The 23,179-nt window shown below is 40.8% G+C and overlaps 2 protein-coding genes across 5 annotated transcripts in view; both read left to right on the top strand.

Moving 5' to 3' along the window:
• Nucleotides 1-4,679, top strand: part of rnf128 (ring finger protein 128) — an 85,962-nt gene extending 81,283 nt beyond the window's left edge. For both annotated transcript variants that reach the window (XM_031891188.1, XM_012969366.3), the window contains exons 6-7: nt 34-199; nt 1,605-4,679. In XM_031891188.1, coding sequence (XP_031747048.1) covers nt 34-199; nt 1,605-1,723 — 285 coding nt within the window. In that variant the 3' untranslated portion in view covers nt 1,724-4,679. The remainder of the gene's footprint in view (nt 1-33; nt 200-1,604) is intronic.
• A 9,457-nt stretch (nt 4,680-14,136) lies between these two features.
• tbc1d8b (TBC1 domain family member 8B) overlaps nt 14,137-23,179 on the top strand; it is a 28,766-nt gene continuing 19,723 nt past the window's right edge. The window contains exons 1-3 of one of the 3 annotated variants that reach the window (XM_031906825.1): nt 14,137-14,248; nt 14,491-14,934; nt 21,406-21,516. In XM_031906825.1, coding sequence (XP_031762685.1) covers nt 14,808-14,934; nt 21,406-21,516 — 238 coding nt within the window. In that variant the 5' untranslated portion in view covers nt 14,137-14,248; nt 14,491-14,807. 3 annotated transcript variants of the gene reach the window in all.

Here is a 23,179-nt window from a genome sequence, read left to right as displayed (position 1 = left end):
TTATCTCTTTCTTATTCTCTTGATTATATAAAGGAAGATGAAGAGGAAACCACAAGCGCAGCAATACCTTCTGTTTCCAGTGAATTGCAGAGAAGCACTGTGCAAACAATAGAGGAGGAGAATCGCAGTGAAATGGCTTCTTCTGGCTACGCATCTGTTCGGGGGGGAGATGAACCAGTGGATGAGGGACAGCATATTTGTAGGTGTTCTGTTTTACTTTTCCTATAATGTTTTGGGTAGAGAACCAAAGATCAAAGTACAGTATATATATCCTCTATATACCACTTACTCCACTGAGGTCAAGTATAGCAAGGATATTATGGATTTGTAATTTATTTTTATATTTTATATTGAATCAGCGTGTGAGTCCTACCCGAAGGCATGGGCTCCGATGCTCATGTGTCCTAGGCTTTCACCAATTAACAGTATGTGCGGGCAGATCCACCTTCGCCAAAGCTAGGGTGAGAACCACCAAATCTTGGCCTAGGGTCAAGCCCAGAGGACTATGCCCTCCTTAATGGGATCACAGCTCCTCCGCTTTCATCAGGCTTCCACCTGACAACCTAAAGGCCAGAGGACCAAGTGTTTCTCATTTCGATACTACCCTTGATCTTAGCCAAAAGACAGAGGCAGATACTGTAGATAGGGATGATATCTGGTGCTCTGTCCTCTACTTTGGCATCATGCACAGTGCTGCATTTTTAAGGGATATGTGGCTCACTAGACAAGATATGGTGCTTGGTTGTAATTTCCATTGACTTTGAATTGTGGGTGATTTATATTTTTTTTCCATTTAAATGCCAGAAAACACAATATAGCTTGCATTTATAAATCAGAATCAATATTAGAAACATTCTTAGCACTACCATAAATACTACCCAGCTTAAAGAGATTCTGTCATGGGAAAACATGTTTGTTTTTTTTTTACAAAATGCATCAGTAGCGCTCCTTCAGCAGAATCCTGCATTGAAATCTGTTTTTCAAAAGAACAAACAGATGTACAAAAGAACAAATAATTATATCAACCTCAGCCCCCCCCCCCCCCCCCCAGCAGCTGTTTAGCAGAACAATGGGCAGGTAACAAGATAGCAGCTACCTAATGTCTGCAATTATATTCTTTGTACATTTGAATATTTTTAATACAATTCCCTGACATATGAATTGCTAAAAATGCTCCCATGTCCCACCTAGTGGTAGATGATAATAGCACTCAATAGTAAAACACCCAAGTCCGGCCATGACTCCTACATTAAGTAGAAGGAACAATAGCTTATGTGAATATAGTTCTGTTTTAAGTGCTGGCACAATGCAGGCACGATCAAGCACAATGCACTGAAATGGCTGCCTACACATCAATATTACAACTACAAAAAATACATATTTTTGTTCAAGAATAACATTTTAAATGGTAGAATGAATTATTTGCAATGTAAACTGTATAATTTAGTAATACAAACAAAGGAATGGAATTAACAAAGCTATGCTCTTCTATTCTACTGTCAAAACAGAAAATGTCTCCCTTGCTTCTAAATATGATATGTATGTTCTGTACTTGCTTTTAAAGCCTTGTTGTAGTGACTAAATAAAACTTGTTACCTTCACAGATGAGAACACAGAACTTGTACACAATGAGGCCTCTGCTACGTCAATTGAAGTCCTTCCACACGTGGACAACCCTGGCTTTGAAAGTGAGGATGTCCACGTCCATGAGATGAAATCCTGAGATCCCCAGGGAATGCTAATAGCCGCACATTTTAAACAGACCTCTGTTTATTGTTCTTCTAAAAGCTACTGACTAGCAATAATTCCATGCCTTGTTAGTAAACCAAAAAAAAGGGAACCCAGAAATTTTACAGGAAGGGAAAAAAATCTGTTTTACAAATAACTGCATTAGATTGTGCCGAATTCTCTTTTGCATACGGCTTCTAATTTAAATGCACAATTTATTACTATGAAAATTCAGCAAATTGTATTTTTTATTGTATCAGAGCAAAATAATTTCTAGTTTTATATTGAAATACATACACATAGATTATTTCTTTTTTTTTTCTAGATACCTCATGATATAAATGATCTGATGTGTACTATATATTTATATTCATATAGGAATGTTAAGTAGTTCTATAATAAATCTTGTTCTATATGATAAAGAATATTAATGTTCAGAACTCTTTGTAGGGACAAGCCTTTTGCACGCATATTTTATTGCTATTATTTTAAACTAAAAGAGATTAAGTGGCAGTGTCAGCTAATACAAAATAGCATACATATCCAGATGGTCTAAAACTTTATTAAGCAATATTTTGTCTCAGATTTATTTTGGGTAAACTCTTTGTCCCCTGATGCCCTAAGCAAGCAAAATGACATACAGTGCCCTGCTAGTCAGCGCTTGCCTGCATATAAGTGAGTGTGTTTTTAAAAGCATGCTATAGTAATGGTTGACGCAGTTAATTTTTTGTGTTGTTTTGTCTTGTGCCTGTATCCATCTTATTTTCTACTTGATAATCTTTTTTTTCTCTCATATCTGCTGCTACTATCTAGCGTCTTGGTTCTTTCTCCTAGAAATGTGTGTGCTAGCACTGCACTCCTAAGGGTGAAGACACACTGAGCTACAAGTAGCAGCTACTTTTTCACAACTGCTAAACTCCAAAAAATCCCCTGCCATAGACAATACTGAGAATTGCCTCTGCTAAACACACATAGAGACCATTATCAGTAAATGATCAGCATTGTCTATTTTAGTAGACACAAGAAGTAGCTTTTACTAGTAGCTCCCTAAATAAACATGAGCCAACCTCCCAGAATTCAGATCACAGACAATTCAAACAATAGGTGGACTTGGAAGTATTGCAAATGTAAATTAAAACAGTTTTCCTATGATAGATGCCCTTTAAGTTGGTGAGAGGGTTTATCCCCTTTAACATATTGCTTCCTAAAAACAATAGCTCTGAGAGAAAGGCTTCCTCCTGTGCATGCATTTGTTTAACAGCACTCTCTGTATCCCCCCAAAACAGCAGAAGAGTGGGCCACAGGTTGGCCATGGCCACTGTAAGCTGCTGATGGAGAACTTCTAAATGTGCCATTAGAAAAATGCATGCATAATTACCTTTGTGGGAAAGCTTAAGAGAAAATATCAGTTGCATTTTTAAAATGTAGTATTATAAAAAAAAAAAAAAAAAATATGTTTTTAAACAAATTCTTTGCGTTTGTCTGTACACATTTTAATGTTCTACACTGAATGCTTGGACTGAATATTTCAAGATCTCGAGCTTGCCTCCTTCCTCATTAGAATGGGACTGAGCCCACTCAGCTAGTAAAGGATCAGTAACAAAAAAGAAAAATGAAAATAGTGAATATGAATGGAAATGCAAGCTATTTGTGTAAAAATGATTTCATTAAGTACTAATTAACCACATTGTTTGTGTGTTTATCTGAAGCATTATTGCACACTTATTTTACCTGTTTTTACCCTTAATTTATATATGATGGACATATTATCCAGCACTTTACAGATGTGTTGCATTAACAAACCCCCTATCTCTGTTCTTTTGGTTTCAGTGGAGCTTTAGTTCTTTGGGACCAAAGTGAAACGAAAGTTATTTTTAAATAGAACTATTCTATCTAAAAATGATGCAGCCTTTTAAAGTGCAGACTGATTAAGCATTATCTTAGTATTTCTAGGGCTTTTTATGTCAAAAACTCCCCACTTACCCAGAAAGACCTGTGGTAAGATAAATCTTTTAAAGAGATAATATGCAGATATTAGTATAGAGATAGAGATAATAATATTAGTATTTAGGGTACATTTTTTGACTGCTCTCGTGGAGATCATCCTCCATCTGCTAAAATACTTCCCATTGAAAACACTTTGGCAGACACAGGCCATTTGGTCATTTTCAGTAGGATTCAGATTCGGTGGAATCGCTGTGCCCTGCTAAACTGAACCCTTAAAATCACGTGACTTTTCGTCACATAAACACGAAAGTTGAAATTTTTCACTTCACTTTTATCACCTCATAACCTTACTTTCATATTCAAACTCGGCTCGGTGTTCAGCCAAATCTTTCACAAAGTTTTTCAGGGTTTGATCGGATCTCAAACTTGTTGGTTTGGTGCATCCCTAGTGTTTTGACTCTATAATGGTATAACACATGTGATTGGTAATATATTATGTTTAGAGAAGATATGTTTTTTTTGGCAAGAAGACTTGTTTGAGACAATAAAGTGTTTTAAAAAGCTAAACATTTTTTTGAGTAGCCTACTGTTATTAATGGGCCCATCCAAGATTCAGCACTAATTGCAGTACATAGGCTACTCATACCATTTCTCATTCTACTCAGTTGAGGCATAGCCTGACACATTTGGCAAGTAAATCAGACCCCACAGATGTACTGCCCATAACAAGTCCTGTTTATGAGCTATTATACATGTTAACATGTTGTTGCAATACAATATTATGGCCTTTCGCTCCCTATGATAATTAAAAGCAAATGTGCACTTTATTTGATGTCACTTTCATGCAACCTTTTTGAGAAGCTGTGAACCCATGCTACTGTGTGATTAATGGTTTTTAAAATAAACTAATGAATAGATTACTTTTACTACTTTGATAATTCTGTAAATATGTTTTATGATTTGTTTTTGCTAATTTGTGTAAATAAATATATTCTAATAGGCGAGTGCTGTTATTTATTTTTTCCAACAGTGATATGTTTAATTCGCATTAATTCAAAGGTGGATATATGTATTTTATGGCTGGTGCAAGACACTGTAGATCATTCAGTAACCACTTAATAGGGAATTAATCCCCCCCAACCAAGAATTTTGATTTTAAGCACAGCACATAGGGTCCCCTCCCTAATCACATTGGTGGTCCTGGTGTGGGATCCATTTTTTGGAAACACGTTATCCAGAAAGCTATGAACTATGTAAAGCCCATCTCCCATAGACTCCATTTTAATCAACTATGTCACATTTTTAAAAATGACTTCCTTTTTCTCTATAATAAAACAGAAGTTCTTGATCCCATCTAAGATATATTTAATACTTACTGAAGGCAGAATGTCTCTGGGTTAAGTTAATGTTTAAATGATTTTTTAGTAGACTTACGGCATGGAGAATTAAACTACGAAAAGACCTCTTATCAGGAAACCCACAGGTTCTAAGAATTCTGGACACAGGTCACATACCTGTATTTTTAAAAGATCCCAGGGCTACCTTGTACTGACTCCCTTACTGATTCCCCACCCCCTGCAGTGAACTCCTCCCACCAATAATGTCAGGCCCTATCTGTTTGGTTGGAAACATGACCATCAATTAATATAAGACCAGCGAGGACATTGGCCTCTGTATGTTTTTCCCCAGAAGAACCCCACATCTAGAATGTAAAAAGGGGGGATCAGGTACTGTATACCAAAGCAGTAGAGTACAATACATCCCTACACTTTCCGTAGGTCAATGTGATTAGGTTGATTATAAAGTGCATATCATTGTAATGCCATATCAACAACAACTGAATGAGTGCATGAATCAAATGCTTTATGGCTCCCCTCACCATTATTAATGACCCGGTAAGACAGGTGCGTTTCTGCTTTATCTGTTGCTTTGCTGAAACCACAATTTCTAGAATTCTCTGGGTCAGGAACGAAAGGTGTTATTTTATTGTTAGTTTACAACTTCATTTATAATATATATTTCAATATGCAGTTATGGTCACCTTTTATTGGCACTGTCACTCATGGGCTGCTTGAAATCTCTTTTATATATTACCGTATATACTCGAGTATAAGCCGAGTTTTTCAGCACCCAAAATGTGCTGAAAAATTAACCCTCGGCTTATACTCGAGTCCCTACAGCTTGCACCCTCTGTTACCTGATTCCCTGACCCCCAGGCACAGTTTAATGCTCCACGCGACTACAGCAACAACTATCAGCGGGACGAATGCCAACAAAACTTTAAGTGCGGTGCTGGACAGGGAGATCCTCGGGTCGCTCCACGAGGTGTGATGTAATGCGGGGGCAGCGCAAGGAGTTAGGAAGTTGCGGCGAGCAGAAGAGAGCTTTACAGGAGGATATGATGGCTACCGTACTGCTTTCCCCAACACTTCAAACAGCGTTTACCCCCAGGCACAGTTTAATGCTGCACATGACTACAGCAACAACTATCAGCGGGACGGATACCAACAAAACATCAAGCGCGGTGCTGGACAGGGAGATCCTCGGGTCGCTCCACGAGGTGTGACGTCATGCCGGGGGCAGCGCAAGGAGTTAGGAAGTTGTGCTGAGCAGAATGCGACCCGAGGATCTCCCTGTCCAGCACCGCGCTTGATGTTTTGTTGGTATCCGTCCCGCTGATAGTTGTTGCTGTAGTCATGTGCAGCATTAAACTGTGCCTGGGGGTAAACGCTGTTTGAAGTGTTGGGGAAAGCAGTACGGTAGCCATCATATCCTCCTCTAAAGCCGTTTGACTGGCCTCTGTAGCCATTCATCATGCCCCGGTTACCTCGCTGACCTCCTTGGGCCATCCCTCGGTTGTTGTAGAAAGGCTGGCTGTTCCGTGGGAACCCAGTGTTTTGCTGTGCGGGCTGCTGGTGCCCCGAGGACGCTTGATGGATCTGGTCTGATGTTGCCATGGTAAGTGTTTACAACTGTTTATAGCTGCTCTGGTTGAAGTTCTGTTTGTTCCACTTGATGAGGTTGGCCAGGGAAGGTCTGGTTGTAACTGGCCGGGTACTGGTTCTGTTCCAGTGTTTCTGGCTCATTCTCAGGAGGGACAGGTGCATTCATATTGAAAACAGTCTGCATTGATTGGAATGGAGCAGCATTAACGTTGATACCACTGTGCAGAGGTTTGTTGGAAAACCTGAGGTTGGGAAGCAGCAGGAATAGACAACGAGGTCTGCGTTGGGTCTGTGTTTAAGGACAGCGATGCCTGAATGTCTTTCTATGTGTCTAATGGGGAGGGGGGAGAGGGAAGGGAATTTCCATTAGCCCCCCGGCAACCTTGTACATTTTGTGGGAATCTGGGAGGGGTGGTTCAATAGCAACACGGGTATTAGTGAGTGATTCCTTCTCCAGGTGATCATGCTGTTAAGCCTGTGGGAGGCAGTAGGGGAGAGCCTGGCATCTCGCATACTCATTCCCTGTACATATTTGTTCAGTAAGATTGATAGATCCTAATTTTATTGGAATTTATTTTTATTATTGAAACTTAGCCGTAGCTGCTGCATTTTCCACTCTAGGCTTATACTCGAGTCATTAGGTTTTTCCAGTTTTCTTAGGTAAAATTAGGTACCTTGGCTTATATTCGGATCGGCTTATACTCGAGTATATACGGTATTTCAAGTTTTCCCACCTTAACAGAATTCTTTTATTAATTCAATGTAATTTCTCCCTATTAATATAGATTTTATAATTATGGACACATTAAGATAACAGCCTTATCCAAATAAAAAGTTTATCTCTGTGTTACACTTGGCAAGCTAAGGTTCTGGTACCCAAACACCTTGCATATTTTTACATAGTATAATAACATAAGTGTGAGAGCAATTAAAGTCCAAGCAGTAGTGAAGTAATTATTTAGATAAAAATTTAATATGAGGACATATAAAGCCTAACGCATTTTGTGTTTAAAAGGCACTTACAGGCTCAAAATGTATCTGGCTTTATATCCCTTAATAAAATTACTTTCTTATTGATAAAATTATTTCACTACTGCTTGGACTTTAATTGTGCTCACAATTATGTTATTATACAGGTAACCATCCATAACCTACAGACTGGGTTTTGTTTTGGTGTGAGACAATCTTTTTGTACTGCCATTTGGGCTTTTTGATTAATTATTCATTTTATTTTTATTTTCATATTTTATTGGCAAAACAAACGCACACTGTAGTTTCCTTTTACTTAGTATTGGCCAATAAATGGTGTTGGAACCCGTTTAAAGGAGAATGAAAGGCTAATAAAGAGTTAATCTCAAGCTGCAGGCATACCTTCAGTTCTCTCAATAGTGCCCTTAAGTATCCCCATATTTCTCCTGTTCAGATGATCAGAAGCCTCATAGGAAAAAGAAACACTGAGTGCTGTACCAAGACCAAGACTGGTGTACATGCTCAGTTAGTTAGACTAAGGGGCTGATTTACTAACCCACGAATCCGACCCGAATTGGAAAAGTTCCGACTTGAAAACGAACATTTTGCGACTTTTTCGTATGTTTTGCGATTTTTTCGGCGTCTTTACGAATTTTTTGTTACCAATACGATTTTTGCGTAAAAACGCGAGTTTTTCGTAGCCTTTACGAAAGTTGCGTAAAATCTTGCGATTTTTCCGTAGCGTTAAAACTTACGCGAAAAGTTGCGCCTTTTTCGTAGCGTTAAAACTTAAAAGGTGCGAAGTTTCGCGTTAGTTTTAACGCTACGAAAAATCGCAAGATTTTACGCAACTTTTGTAATGGCTACGAAAAACTCGCGTTTTTACGCAAAAAATCGTATTGGTAACGAAAAATTCGTAAAGACGCCGAAAAAATCGCAAAAAATACGAAAAAATCGCAAAATACCGATCTTTATGAAAAAAACGCAATCGGACTCATTTCAACCCGTTCGTGGGTTAGTAAATCAGCCCCTATGTGTAAGCTTCCTGCTGATTGGGTCAGATCCACATTCCCAAGGGGGGGGGTTCTTAGCATTCTTGAGGCAGGGGGGAGCAGGAGAGAGCTGCATGTCTCTGGCACAGGAAAACAAAGCGACAACAAATCCTGGTTTTTTTGACAGAGAACTCAGTGCAGCGTTTCTGTGAGTGCTTATGGCTGTATTTCTTTTTCCTATGAGGCTTCTGATCATAGACCTTTCTGATAAAGCTTACTTAATTTTTACCTTTCCTTCTCCTTTAAGCACTGTTGAGGACTGGGACTCCATTACCTTTACTTGTGAGCAACACTCAGATGTAAAAAGCCACATCTGCCAAAAAAGCCAAGAGGCACACAAGCATGAAAACATTTTTAGGGGGTGCCAAATAAGGCTTGTGATTGGCTATTTAGTAGCCCCATGTGGACTGCTAGCCTGCAGGACTTTCTACTTGGAGTTAAACTGCGTCTCTGTACTTCCAAAACTTGTCTCCAAGGCAGAGATTTTTAAACGGGCACCTACTTTGAGTCCACTGGGAGCAACATCATAGGGGTTGGTTAGCAACATGTTGCTCATGAGCCACTGGTTGGGGATCACTGTATAAAAGGATCATCAGCCATAAATGTGTAGCCCACTTTAGAAGATTCTTTCTCACATTATTTATGTCAGGGTTCCCAAACTTTGCCAGTCAGTCACTGGATGACTACATATTCAGGGCTAGAACAAGTGGGAGGAGCCACCAATAGCAAATCAATTTCCACCCATTAAATTTCATCGGTTTATATCTAAACTTATGCCACTATTTAAGTATTAATTCCAGGGTTGTTAAACTTTCCAGAGTTAGTCACTGGGTATTTGCCGTTCAGTTAGAAAAAAGTGGGCAGAGCCACCAACAGCCAATCACATTTCACCTATTTACTTTCAATGGTGAAGTTTTAAATGCTGTCAGTACCACAATTTTATGCCTTTGAGTCCCCAAACTTTGCAAAGTTGGTCACTGGGGGACTGCAATTCAAAAACAGGAAAAGTGGGTTGGGCCACTAAAAGCCAATTAGATTTCATCCATTGAATTTAATCGGTTTAAATTTAAAATGCTGCCATTCTCGCACTTTTATGCCAGGGTGCCCACGGTTTGTCACTGGGTGACTTCGACTCAAGGTTAGAAAAAGTGGGCACACCCACCAATCACAATTTACCTATTGACTGTTATTGGTTTGAATTTAAACTGCTTCTTTAACTATTAATCCTAGGGTCCCAAAACTTTGCAGAGTTAAAGTCCCCATACACAGGCCAATTCTAGCTGCCGATATTGGTCCCTTAGACCGATTTGGCAGCTAATCTCCCCTGTATGGGCACTACTGACGCGCCCTGTTAGGAGAACAGATTTAGTTACACTTGCGGTGACAGCCCCTGGCTAAGTAGGTGAGTTTAACCACTAGAAGCATCATATTCACCAGCTTTTGCCACATCCTCTGTGTAGGTATTTTAGGGCCCGTCCCTCCCTAAATGATTTGTTTTCTGCAAAGTACAGCAAAGCTCTGTTTAGATGTTCTAAAACAGTGCTGTCCAACTGGCGGCCCGCGACCCCCCTCTGTGTGGCCCCCCACCTGTCTGGCTGCTTTGATGGCTTACCATTGTGTAAGATTTAAATAGTATCAGTACTGGGATTAACTGGCCCCCTGCATGGTTCTCACCTCAGATTCAGTCTGTAATCCCTCTGTATTGTTTAAACATGTAATCCCCTGTGTTTTTCACACCTTTTAGTTTCTGCATTGTTCACCCCCTGCAGTGTTCACACCTCAGGCTCAGGCTGTAATTACCCCCATTGTTCCCCTGTTCACACCTCAGACATTGTATGTAGTGCCTGGACTATGCTACCTGTGTATATGGCACACACAGACAGCATAGGGTAGGCAAAGTATGGCACATAGGCAGTATAGGGCAGGGAGGGTATGGAACACACAGGCAGCATAGGGCAGGGAGGGAATGGCACACACAGGCAGCATAGGGTAGGCATAGTATGGCACACACAGGCAGCATAGGGCAGGCAGAGTATGGCACAGACAGCATAAGGGAGGCAGAGTGCTGCCTGTGTATGCCATACTCTGCTTGCCCTATGCTGCCTGTGAGAGGTGAACCTGGCAGGGGTTTGTTCTGGGAGTTTGTTAGTAGTTGGAAACAGCCATTAAATGGTCCCTAAGGTGTGTAATTATGTTGCTGGGGGTTGCTGTGCTATCCACATAATATAATTCTTTCATATATGAATAACTGTTGATATCCCCGCAGTGAGGACCAAGCATTTGGGCTTTTGCTGCACTACCACCATTGTGATAAAATGGGTGTGGTTTGAAGTGGGTGTGGTTCAAAAAAGGGGGGTGGCCAAAACTGGCTTCCATTAGCGGCCCTCCACCATGTATGCTAGAGAAATTCCGGCCCTCAGCACCGCAGAAGTTGGACAGCACTGTTCTAAAACATGCCTGTTATGGCTCCATCAAAAAAACAAGTAGGCAGCAGGCATCTGTGGCAGCTACTGTATTTTGTTGCCAAATACATGAAATTTCACTCCTGCTTAATAGACCTGGGAGCAGATTTATCAAAATGTGAGTTTAGAGTTTAATACATAAAAACTAATCCACATGCTATGGATTCCTATGGGATTTTTAGAAGCATATTTATCAAAGGCTGAGAGTTGGAACTCACCAATTAATAAATACGGTTTAAAAAAAAATCACATAGATGTGAATAGAATGTGGGTCAGTTTTTGTGTATTTAACTCTAAACTCACATTTTGATAATCTGCCCCCTGATGTAGGAATTCGTTTTGTGTCAATCTATCCTGGAAGGATATTAGGAACTGATATAGATTTCCACAGCTTCTTTCCATTGTTCCATCTCAAGTCTACCGATGTGTCCCACCATTTAATAAAAGTGTGGTGGAACTAAGCAAATGGGGCTATTCCCAGTACCCAATAAATTTGGGATACCAGTTTTATGAGGGATTCATATCTTAGGAGCCTTAGTAAGGGGTAATCCTTATATACTAGTTTGAAATTGTTCCATGAAGGCCTACTGCAACTGAAAGTAAGTGTGAAACTGCTACCAGTTTATCCATAAAGCTGACCATACACATGACAATTTTTTTCTTCCTTAATGACCAATTTCAGTGCTATGCACTTTCATACAATATTGGTCGGGAAATCGATTGGGCAGGTTTGGAAATTTTCATTGCTGTTTGCAGGACCAACCAGGTAAGTTTTCCTAGCTTTAACTAGACAATATTGCTTGGAATGGTCTTTTCGTTGATGGGCAAATCATACTTTTAAACAATCCATTCAGAATAAGCTTGGTCCTACGATACCAAAAGATCGTTTATAAATCTTAACTTGTATGGCCAGCTTAAGAGCTGCAAAGGTTGTAAAGGTATCATCAATTAGAACATCTGTCAGTTTTTTAATGCCCCCCAGTGGCCATACTTGGAAGTTAGGTAGATTCATAAAGTGAATTAGACTTTAATTTCTCCAGAGTGGAGGATCAGTGAGAAAAGGGGAGAACAGGGGAGAACAGGGCCTGCGGCCTTGTGCTTTTATATGGTCACACATCTCCTTTGTGACTTCTAATATCTCTATAAATTACAGTGGGGGGGGGGGGGGGTACATTATCCACAATATAATACATAAGACCCATGAATATCCTGTAAGTTTATCATAAACAGTGCTTAGTTATGCCATCAGTAATAATTGGTGCTTAGTGATGTAATTTCTGTCAAATCAAATGTTCATTACGTGTATTATAACAAATATAAAAAAAGTGACCTCTGTTGTAAAATATAAGGATATTAGAAGTCCTCTGGGAGTCTCATGACCTGTAGAAAAGCACTTGGCTTTTGGCCTTGTGCCTTTATATGGTAATGTAACTTTACGGTGATTTCCTTATACTTTACAAAAGCTTTAGATCATTGTATTTGAACATACAATTGATATCCGAGCGTTCGGCGGAAGACTAAATCTGAATGTGTATGGCCACCTTAAGTCTCAGCCACTGTACTGTATAATGTGGCATCTAACTTACTGACTAAAATAAAGAATACTATTTATGTTTGCCTACATTGTGTACTTCTCCAACTGTTTATAAAGGAAATAACCCTCTTCAAAATTGTGCTTGACTTTATTTGTCTGTAGCAAAATGTTTTCTTTTCCCTGCATGGCTGTGGTGGGGTCATTATGTATTTATACAATGTAGGTATGTGACCACAAAGCAACTTTTCAAAAGCAGTTACATGTTGTTGTGATTGAAAGCAGTGTTTGTTTGGCCCACTATGTTTCCTAGTTCTCATCAGGACCGGAACTAGGGGTAGGCAGAAGAGGCACTCCTCATTCATGGGGTCCCTGTTCCCCTACTTCACTAGAGCTAGATGCAGACTCTAGGGTGAAAGGCTTTACTGGGGCCCTGTTGATCCCAGGCTCAGTGGAACTTCCACCTAAGTCATCAGATGCAGCCAAAGCAGAAGACCCCCCTCCCCCCTTTGCTAAGCATTATATTGAAGTGCCAAGGGAGTGGTCTCCCTGTTAACCAATAAGGCGCATATGCTAATGGAACACTAGATACATGAGCCTCTGCCCAGTAACAGGAAGATATAGGAACTAGTAGGGCTTAAAGCCATAGGGACGTATTAAACCAATGGGTCCCTACAAGTACTTTCGTCAAAATGCACAATTTGCACGTTTATATAGCTGTACTTAGTGCTGCTCAGTCCTTCCTACCTTGCAGGGGTGGGCCGAGCTGGCCGGCCACCTCGCCCTGTGCTATCATTGCCCCCACCGTGTAATGACAAGCGGCGGGGGCAATGAAAAGCACAGACTAGGGGTAGGCAAGAGAGGCTCCTGCCTGGCACCCCCCCCCCCCCAATCGTTGCACCCTAGGCAGCTGCCTACCCCTAGTTCTGACCCTCCTGCCTTGCATTCCAAATTGGGCGCCCCTGTGCCAATTGATGCAGGGGATCTTTAGAGCTACTGCCACCTCCTGACCAAGCAATAGCGTGTGAGTTCCTTCAGCACCCTGCATCACCCTGCATCAATTGGTGAAGCACACTTAAGTTGGCCATACACGCACCAATAATATAATACGAAACCTCGTTTCGTACAATATTTGCTGCATGTATGGCAAGTCAGCGAGTCGACTGATATCGCAGGATGCTGCCGATTGGCCAGGTTAAAAGATTTTGATCGGGCGCCATAGAAGGTGCCTGAGCAAAATCTGCCTTCAGGGCTGAATCGGCAGAAGGATGTAGAAATCCTATTGTTTCTACCTCCTTACCTGCCGATTCAGTCCTAAACGGTTAGTGGCTGATTGAACGATCTTTCATGCGGCCATCACAAATCGCCACGTGTGTGGCCACCTTTAAGCCTAAAGAATCAATTTGCACAGTGAACACTGGAAATACGCCAGGCAGACTTACAATTTATTCAGTGCAACTGCATCCTATTTGCAAAGTAGCACAACGCAGTCCATTTGGCAAATCAGAAGCAACTGTGTCTCAGGCTCAGAGCAACTGAGTGGAGGAGAATCACTTCACAGCATCTTCAATGACCCCAGAATTCTTTGCGCCTGAAATAGCACTTTGCGCACTGGTAAGTGAATGAACCCCACTAACACTACAATTGCACCCACATAGAGGCAACCACCCCAAACAACTAGATACCATTGTAAATAATTCAGAAGCGAAAAAGAACCAGTTTTAAGGTTAAAAATTGAACGATACAATAATACACGAAAAGTTAATTTAAAGGTAATCTACCCCTTTATAGCCACAAAACATTTCTAATAAAATTATATAGAGGGACAAGTCTTTCTTCCATTATGATATAAACAGGTGAAGGCGCTTGAAAGCGTACCCGCCGGTGCTGCTCCATTCCCTCACACAGTCGGTACTGCTCATCTTGCCGGTGAGGCGGAAGTACCGGGCTGGGCAAGAGAGACGTGTTTGCATAGGCAGCGGTGCGGTGCATGGCGGGAGCTGTAGTTGCGGACGCGCCCGTGTTTTCCAGCTCTGGGACTAAGAACTACACTTCCCATCTTCCCGTTGGCACAGTGGAGCCCTCCTGGCAGGACTAGTGCTGCTGCTGCTGCTGACGTGTCGGCGGAGTCCCGAGCGGCATGGGGACATGAGAGCGGAGCCTGTGGGACAAGATGTGGCTCAGACCGGAGGAGGTTCTGCTGAAGAACGCTCTCAAATTATGGGCGACCGAGCAATCCAACCCTTACTTCGTGCTGCAGAGGCGGAGAGGCTACAGAGAAGAAGGAGGGGGACTGGCAGGTACAGTATAAACCATAAATAGGAGTCATGTCCAACCTTCTGCAGCTGTTGGACTACAAGTCCCAGCGTCCACCGCTGGAGGAACACAGCTGGAAGGTCACTGGTTGGAATCCCTTGTATTTGTGGGAGTTAATATTAGTTGAACTGGACGGGTTTTGAATGCATATCTCTGCACTGACATGGTCACTGTGTTTATATAGGAACAATGTCATTTGTGTAAATAGTAGCCATTTCCTTTTAAGCAATACAGTGTGTTACTGCTGATCAATAGCTGTCAGTGGTGCTGTGCATGTAATATAGTGGTGTAAGCTCTTTGTTTATACAGAGGTCAGTGATATGACAATCATATGTACATTGATTTGCCCACTGACATCTATTAATGCCCTTAAAGTGAAATCATATAGTAACTTGTACACAGGACTTAAAGCAATATAACAAATAGTCCCATGCCTTTAATGAATTCATTGTGTTTGTGTCCCTTCTACACTAGCTCTTTCTTTAAAGTAAAGCCATGCCCTTATTTTGGTATCCTTTGCAGTGTAGGATTTTAGTACAGGCAATCCAAGTGGCTGTCTGGGGTCCCCAATCTGCCCTGAAGGCATTCTTAATAAAGTGTTTTTGGATTGTAAATCATGGTCAGTATCTGGATGAAATTTGCATGTTAGACATATACACACTTTTATTTTATTCTGCTGCAGATTATGTTGGTGCTTTATGAATAAATAGCGATACTGAGTTCTGTTAGACTGTACCCCTCTTCTATCCCAACACAAGAGGGTGTTTGATCGTGTGACAAAAGTGAAGGTGCCCTCTGAGACAGGGTAGAAGATACTGGTACACATGCTGCCCCCTGCTTGCATGGGAGAGAGTGACCTGCCTGCTGCCGTGCTGCCTCTCATACTTTCATACTGGCTAATTCTGGCTAAATAAACAGGCTACTCAGTCTAGTAAGTTATAATTAGAAATGGTATTGGGAAGATGGACAGAGAAAAATAACATTGGACCTGTTCTGCTCTATTTAAACTGCCTGTGATTACGTTGTCTATGGCTAATATCAGATGAGGCATTTGACTTCCACCACCATCACGTAGAAAATAGCTGCAGTCAAGTGCCCTTCTCCACCTGTCACCAAGTCTCATAGTAATCTATGAATGCTGTCCTGAGGCACACATAATGCCTACCTGAGCATTTCTGAATGGAGGTCCCCCTGGCACCGCTACATGTGCTTCAGGCACAGGCAGATCATTTGAATGGCACAGCTATGTGCTTGGTGGCGACAGCAGTCAGAACTCACCTCTAAGATTAGTCTTTGGCGTGAAACAGCAGGCTATGCATGCTCTAGTAATAAATCTCTCCTTCAGATTCCTTTGTTTCTTCTTGACCCACTTTATTTTGCTGTGATGTCCTTCTTTGGAAAGACAGTAAAATAAAGTTGGTAAGAAGCCCAAAGCGTTTTGTGTGAAAAAGCTAACATTGCCCAGAACCAATGGTTTTTGCCCTGATGCACCAGCTCTAGGCACATAGGTCAGGGTGCCATTTGTCTACCCAGTTTGGTCTGCTTGTATCAGCCACGCATTACTCCATTGCTTTTTAAAACATGTTTGGAATTTGACTGATTTTTATTGAGCAGGTGGAAAAAAGGGATTCACATCCACATGTTTAACCAAATGAACTACACATCCTCTTCTTTGGGTAGAACACATGGAACTGATGGCCAGCTGATGCATCCCGCCCAATGTCTGTACTCCTAACTAGTGTTCCGCAAGCCAATGTTTGTGCCGTTAATGCCTCCCTTACCCATGTTTTGAATTCTGTTACTGACAGAAACTCTTCCCTTGTCAGGTTCTTGGCGCTCGTGTTAATGTTATGTGGTAATGTCCTATTCAGGCAAAAGGGCCAGTGTTTCCAGCAACAAGATGACTCCACATTTGCAGATTTTCCTGCTGGCAAATTCAGGAAGTTTATTTTTACTTGTGGATTGTGAGGGTGGTTCTGATCAAAACAGAACAACACTAGTTTGCCCGCAAAGCTGTGCCAGCAGCCTGAATGCTTGCTATTTTGGCAGGAATAAAAGTACCCTGTGCCATCTTTTTTTTTTTTCATTTTATGGATACATAAAGCTTTACTTCCACTAAAACACAGATGTTTTTTTTTCAAAAGGGACATGGGATTAAAATCATAGATATAAACATTTTTTAAGGGCAAATGGGAGATACCCACACTACTCACTTCTTGTTTATCATGTGAGCCGGGCTTTCAATTTGACACATTCTTTAAACATAGGGTACAACTAAAGGGCAACTAAATTTTAATGTAGATGCTTTTTAGATTGTTCCCATTAGTATAATATAGATGACTGATCTGTGCCCCTTTAGAAAGGTTGATTTATTCCCCCTCATGCCCAGCACTATAAGTTATTGCTTGTTACTTTAAGCCTCCATCACTGCAGGAGGGGCATTAAGTGTTCATCTTCCACTTATTGAAGACGTGCCCAGTATTTTAATGCATGTCATTCCAGAATTCCATTGGTCAGGACCTGGTCATGCAAGCTGGGGGCGAGCATCAGTTGCACAGGAACTGTACATCGCCTGCAGTGGGGGAATCCAAACAACAAGGAGACATGGGAGAACTAAAATGAGCTTAAAGGAATAATGTCATGGGAAAACATGTTTTTTTAAAAATGCATCAGTAAATAGAGCTCCTCTAGCAGAATCCTGCATTGAATTTAGTTTCTCAAAAACGCAAACAGATTTTTTTTATATTTCATTTTGAAATTTCATGTGGGGCTAACCATATTCTTCATTTCCCAGGGAGCCATTGCCATGTGACCTGCACTCTGACTTTAGTCACACTTTACTGTTGCGCTGCAAGCTCCCAGCAGCCGATTAGCAGAACAATGGGAAAGTATCAGAATTCAATAAATGTACTGAATTATAGCAGTTGCTCTGTGGCACACATTAGGAAAACTCTGTAGGTGCTAAAGCTGCAGATGCTGGTTAAATGTACCATCTAATGTTTCAAATTGTAACAAGTTGGAACATCATCACTCTACCTCCTTGAGCTTATACTGGAAGACATGAAAGGGGGACACACAAGTCATGTTTAAAGGAGAAGGAAAGGCTAAGTCACTTGGGGGTGCCAAAATGTTAGGCACCCCCCAGTGACTTTAATCGCTTACCTTTTACCTCAGGCTGGTGCCCCTGTTAGGAGAAAACAGCACCAGCCCGGGGTACCTGCAGCGAGCTCCTCCTCTTCCTTCTGCTGTCTTTGCGCGCTTGCGCATGCACAGTAAAATGAAAAGCCGAACTTTAACAAAAAAGTCGGCTTTTTCACTCTACTGCGCAAGTGCCGGCCCAGGGATTCTGAAGACAGAAGAGATAAAGAAGAGGAAACACTCGCTGCAGCTACCCCGGGTTGGTGCGGTTTTCTTCTAACAGGGGCACCAGCCCAGGGTAAAAGGTAAGCGATTAAAGTCACTGGGGTGTGCAGCCTTTCCTTCTCCTTTAAAGGAGACATACTGCATAAAAAACCAAGAATGCCTAATTACATTACACTCCTCTAAATATGGAAGGAATGTGCTTTAAAATTTTGTGATTCAGGCTGAATTATTGAAAATTTCTCCAGAAACCTTACTAGTGCTGGTCAAGTGTTCCACTTCCTGCTGCCGCCTTTTACAGGCTGTGCAGGGGAGCCAGTGGCACTCAGCAAGCTATCAGCAGCTAGGCTGACCTGATAGGGAACTGAAGCCTGTCTTTTCTTGTGTGAATGATTGGCTATCCCTCTCCTATTGTGATTCTGGCAGGGACCGTTAGATCATGCCCACCCCTCATTTTAAACATTGACAGGGACCATAGCAAATGTATAGGGAGCTTCAAAAAAAGGAGCCATTTTTAAAGATTATGGTATGGTGAAACCAGCACCATATATTATTCATTATTGCCAAGGGACCTGTTATCCAGAATTAAACAAATAAAGGAATTTAAGGGAGAAAAAAGGAAGAATGATGATCCACACTAATCATTTTACATTTTTACCACCCACTGTGCTAAATGCTGTTTTGAATTTACAAAGGATAGTTTGATGTAACTAAGATTTTTTTTAGCAGTAGAATGCAGGAAGGTGGTTATTATCATGCATAATTTTGCATGTTGTTATAGAAATAATTTCTTTCCTTTTTTAAGGAATGGCTGTCTGGACTTTCTCTGTGTTGCCTTACTGTGAAGAATTCTATATATTAGGTGTACCTTATCATAGCCTACCATATCATACAGTACCATACACATGGGCCCTTAAACATAGTTTCACCTTTCACATTGCTCAGGAATCCTACCAGGCCTTCTGTTTTGCTGGATCCAAGCAGATGCTGGTTCTGCTCTTGCTAATGCCTATTCCTCTAAAGGTGGCCATACACGGGCTGATTGTAGCTGCTGATATCTGTCCCTTAGACCAATTCTGCAGCTCATCTGCCTCTGTATGGGCACTAACAATGGGCCTGCCTGACCGACATCTGTCCTGAAATCGGCCAGATCTCGATCCGCCAGGTCTGATTTTTAGTCTTATCGGGGACTGCATCGGTTCCTTGATGTGGTCCCTGAACCGACAGATGCCTAAACCTGTCGTTGCAATTCGATCGTTTGGCCCCAGGGCCAAATGTCCGAATTAGCCCGATATCGCCCACGTGTAGGTGGGGATATTGGGAGAAGATTAGCTCGCTTAGAGACCTCGCCAAGCAAGCGGATCTTAGCGTGTATGGCCGCATTTACAGTAACATTTTCCAGGGTATGGGCAGATTTACTAACGTAAGTAGATTGTTTGTACATTCCCTAACACACTGTTAGTTTTCTGCAAATACAATAACTGGCCACTGGGAATTGGATTTGGTATGAGGATTTTACTGCAGCAAAATAACCTGAAATGAAAGAGGAAAAAAATTATAGGAAAAGGGTTTTTTTCCTGTTCATTTTGACTAATATGTGAGAGAAATCAGCGCATCTTGCTGTACACTGTACCAAATGCAAAATTAGAACATTTTTATTAATAATTCAACAATATGTTGTTACTTGAGACAACAGTGATGTCATAAAAGGGTTACTGTGTACAGGCTGAGTGAGCCTTTGTGAGTGATAACTGGATATCTCAAGCAGAGTTTGGCAGTAGACAGGAGCTTCTAATTTTTTCCATTCAGGTAGCCATTGGATGTATTCAGTCATTCCTTTTTGTGCCCCATTTAACTGCATTATTCTGACCAATTTATTAATTACCAACTTCATATATTTAGTACTTCTAGACTGTAGCAGCAGAAAAAAAAAATATATTCATTCAATATATAGATTGCTCCGGACCTTTAAATATAAATGAAGTTATTAATACATGAGATGGCAGTCCTGTAATTTGGAGCTTATATACCAGAAAAAAATGAAAACTTGTCTGACAATGTCTTTTTTCAGTAATAATAAATCTAGCCTTTCGGACATTGTATGTCTCTCTACTGTAATATCTTCTGGCTGCTGTAAATGTTGTCTTTGTAGTCCAAGTATGCTCATTGATATTGTTCCATGTTCCTTCTCTAGTATTTAACACCCACCCCATGGCCTATGAACATACAGTTTATAAATCATAGTTATACATTATGTGCTGGCCCCTAAAAAAAACTAACTATATTGAAAACATGTTTTATTTTGCATAACCTATCTTTTTACCCTGCTTTATTTTTACACCGAACAGTTCCTTTAACTGTACCCTGTTCTCTGCAGCACCATAGCCACTGTCCTTCATTCTCATCAGCTTGCAAACATTGCCCACACTATCACTATTCACTAGTTAAGGCCATGGGGTTGGTGTTTAAATTGATCGTAACTACATACTGGCTCTATAAATCCCATATTGTAGTGCAGCCAGCAGGTAGTGGTGTAAGGGGGTGCACAGTTAGCTGTTACACTTTGGGCATTATGCAACTAAAGGTACAAAGTTTGTATGTGAATATGTTCCCGACCTAGTATGCGATGGGTAGATCCAATCTGTGGCTTGGTTGGCTAATATTCTGATCATATTGTGGGGCTTATGGACCCTTTGCATGAAATTTCCAAACTTGCCCAAACAATATCTGGGAGATTTTCATGAGTGCCCCATAGAAAAGGGCTGATAAGTTGCAGACTTGGCTTGGGGTTAGCCCAGTAGGCAGCTTTTTATCAGCCTGTGTATGGCCAGCTGAAGTGTTAGTATAATTTTCATATTTTTTTCTGTTATCTTTCAAAACACTCTCCTCTGATAATCTGTCACCGATTGTTCCTGTAGTACGGTTTGGTGGTCTGGAAATCCATGCGGTTTATGAAAGAATGCAATCTCAAATGGACTGATGTTCAGTAACTCACAGGCTGTGTCAGCAAGTGGGCCTTTTGTTATTAGTTTCTAAGTATTTTTGCTTCCTTTTGCAAAATGCAAATTACATATCTCATGTTACTTCTCTAACAGGTCTCCTTGTGGGAACTCTTGATGCAGTTTTAGATTCCACTGCTAAAGTAGCACCATTTCGCATCCTTCATCAAACCCCAGACTCACAAGTGTATTGGTCAGTAGCATGTGGTAAGTGCCTGAAGTACTCCATTCTGCTTAGTTCCCAATTGATTTTTGATTTTCGTAGAGGGGAATATCTTTCAGTGAACTAATTCCAGCCTGTTCTAGAGGTGCCAAGTCGGCAGCTTTTATTTGTCTGTGTATGAAAAGCCTAACTAGAAGAAACAATTTGCTTTCCCAGCAGCACACAAGCAGGTTTCCACACTACTCCCTGACACTGAGAGACTTAGCAGGCTGATAACTAGCTAACCTATACTCTATATATGAGTGAGGATTAGCCTTCCCAGGACTGCTATTAAAGAGCATAGACAGAAATGTATTTTAAACATTCTTCCAGCTTTCAGTGTATAGTTTTTGTACAAAGATTGTGCCAAAAATGGTAAACTATACTGAGGATATTAATAGGTAAATATAATAAAAGGTGCAGTTTGTTGCTGCTCTAATTGTCTATTGCAACTGATCATCAGTAACCATTTACAGCTATACTCTTAAAAAAAAATCTTACTGGTTTCTATGGGCAACTAGTCATGTGCTTGGTTAGAATAGCGCCACTGCTGGGGAGGGGAATTAACACTAAGGCATCTGTTTACAAATAATCAGCGCCAGAGCAGGCGCCAGAGCAGGTTTACTAAAGTGCAAGCACTTCTGTCATTGTGTGTTTTCTGGCACATGTGTATGTTATTGATTTATTATTGCATCCATACTCTAAGTTGTCTCAAAAGGTTTGCTAGAGACTATTGCTAGGATATAGGCAAAATAGTTATCAGTTTCTATCACCGTGCAGAGAGTGGCGTTCTGTGAAAAAAACGCAAGAAATTGTATAGTGGGAGGCAGGTCAGTTTTTTATCATGAGAAGCAAAAACTAGTGAGTGCACCGTAAGAAGGGTGATCATTATAAATGTTTTATTAGTGAATTAATATAATTTAAAAATAACTGATTATTGATGCTACTTCATTGGCCAAAATTACATTTTTATTGATCTACACATGGATTCACAGGGTAATAAATGTTGGACAAATCATGCACTCAAATAGCAAGCTAATGATTAATAATTACAACAATTATATGTTATTGTTTTCTCCCGCTTCTTTCCTCACTTGTATTTTCTCATCATTTAGATAAATAAAAAACACATTGATCTTGTTAGTGCCTGCAGCAATTAAATATTTGGCTAAAATGTGTGAAACATGAGTATATACTCTGTTCCTCCTTACTTCCTTGCTACTCCTTGTATGTATATACAAATGGAAAAATGTAAGGCTTTAATTAATCAAATTTGAGCCAAATATTGATTCGCTGCAGGCTTTGTGGAGCTCATTTTTGTCTGTTCCTTTGTTATAAATGCACAGACACTTTTGTTAGAGTCAAGTAGATTGTAAGTGGTAGCACGTTGTCGTCAATATTTATATAGCCATAGACGCACGCCATGAATACTGTATGTCCAAGGTCCTAAATAGCAAAGCACAAAGGGTTCTTAGTCATACATACAGATATACATATTTTACTATATGATGCTTGTTCTTCAGTTCTACAGACTGCCTGTCTGTAGATATATTTATTGGAGCAAAAGAAAGAGATCTAGGGGGGTAATGTCATAAAATGCACCAAGTTTGCCCAGGAGCAGTAATCCATAGCAACCAATCAGCAGGTAGAATTTACTGGTCACCTGTT

The sequence above is a fragment of the Xenopus tropicalis genome, chromosome 8 (assembly GCF_000004195.4).
Source record: "Xenopus tropicalis strain Nigerian chromosome 8, UCB_Xtro_10.0, whole genome shotgun sequence".
Lineage (NCBI taxonomy): Eukaryota > Metazoa > Chordata > Amphibia > Anura > Pipidae > Xenopus > Xenopus tropicalis.
The sequence above is the reverse complement of the archived record's forward strand: the minus strand, read 5'-3'. Positions and strand labels throughout refer to the sequence as shown.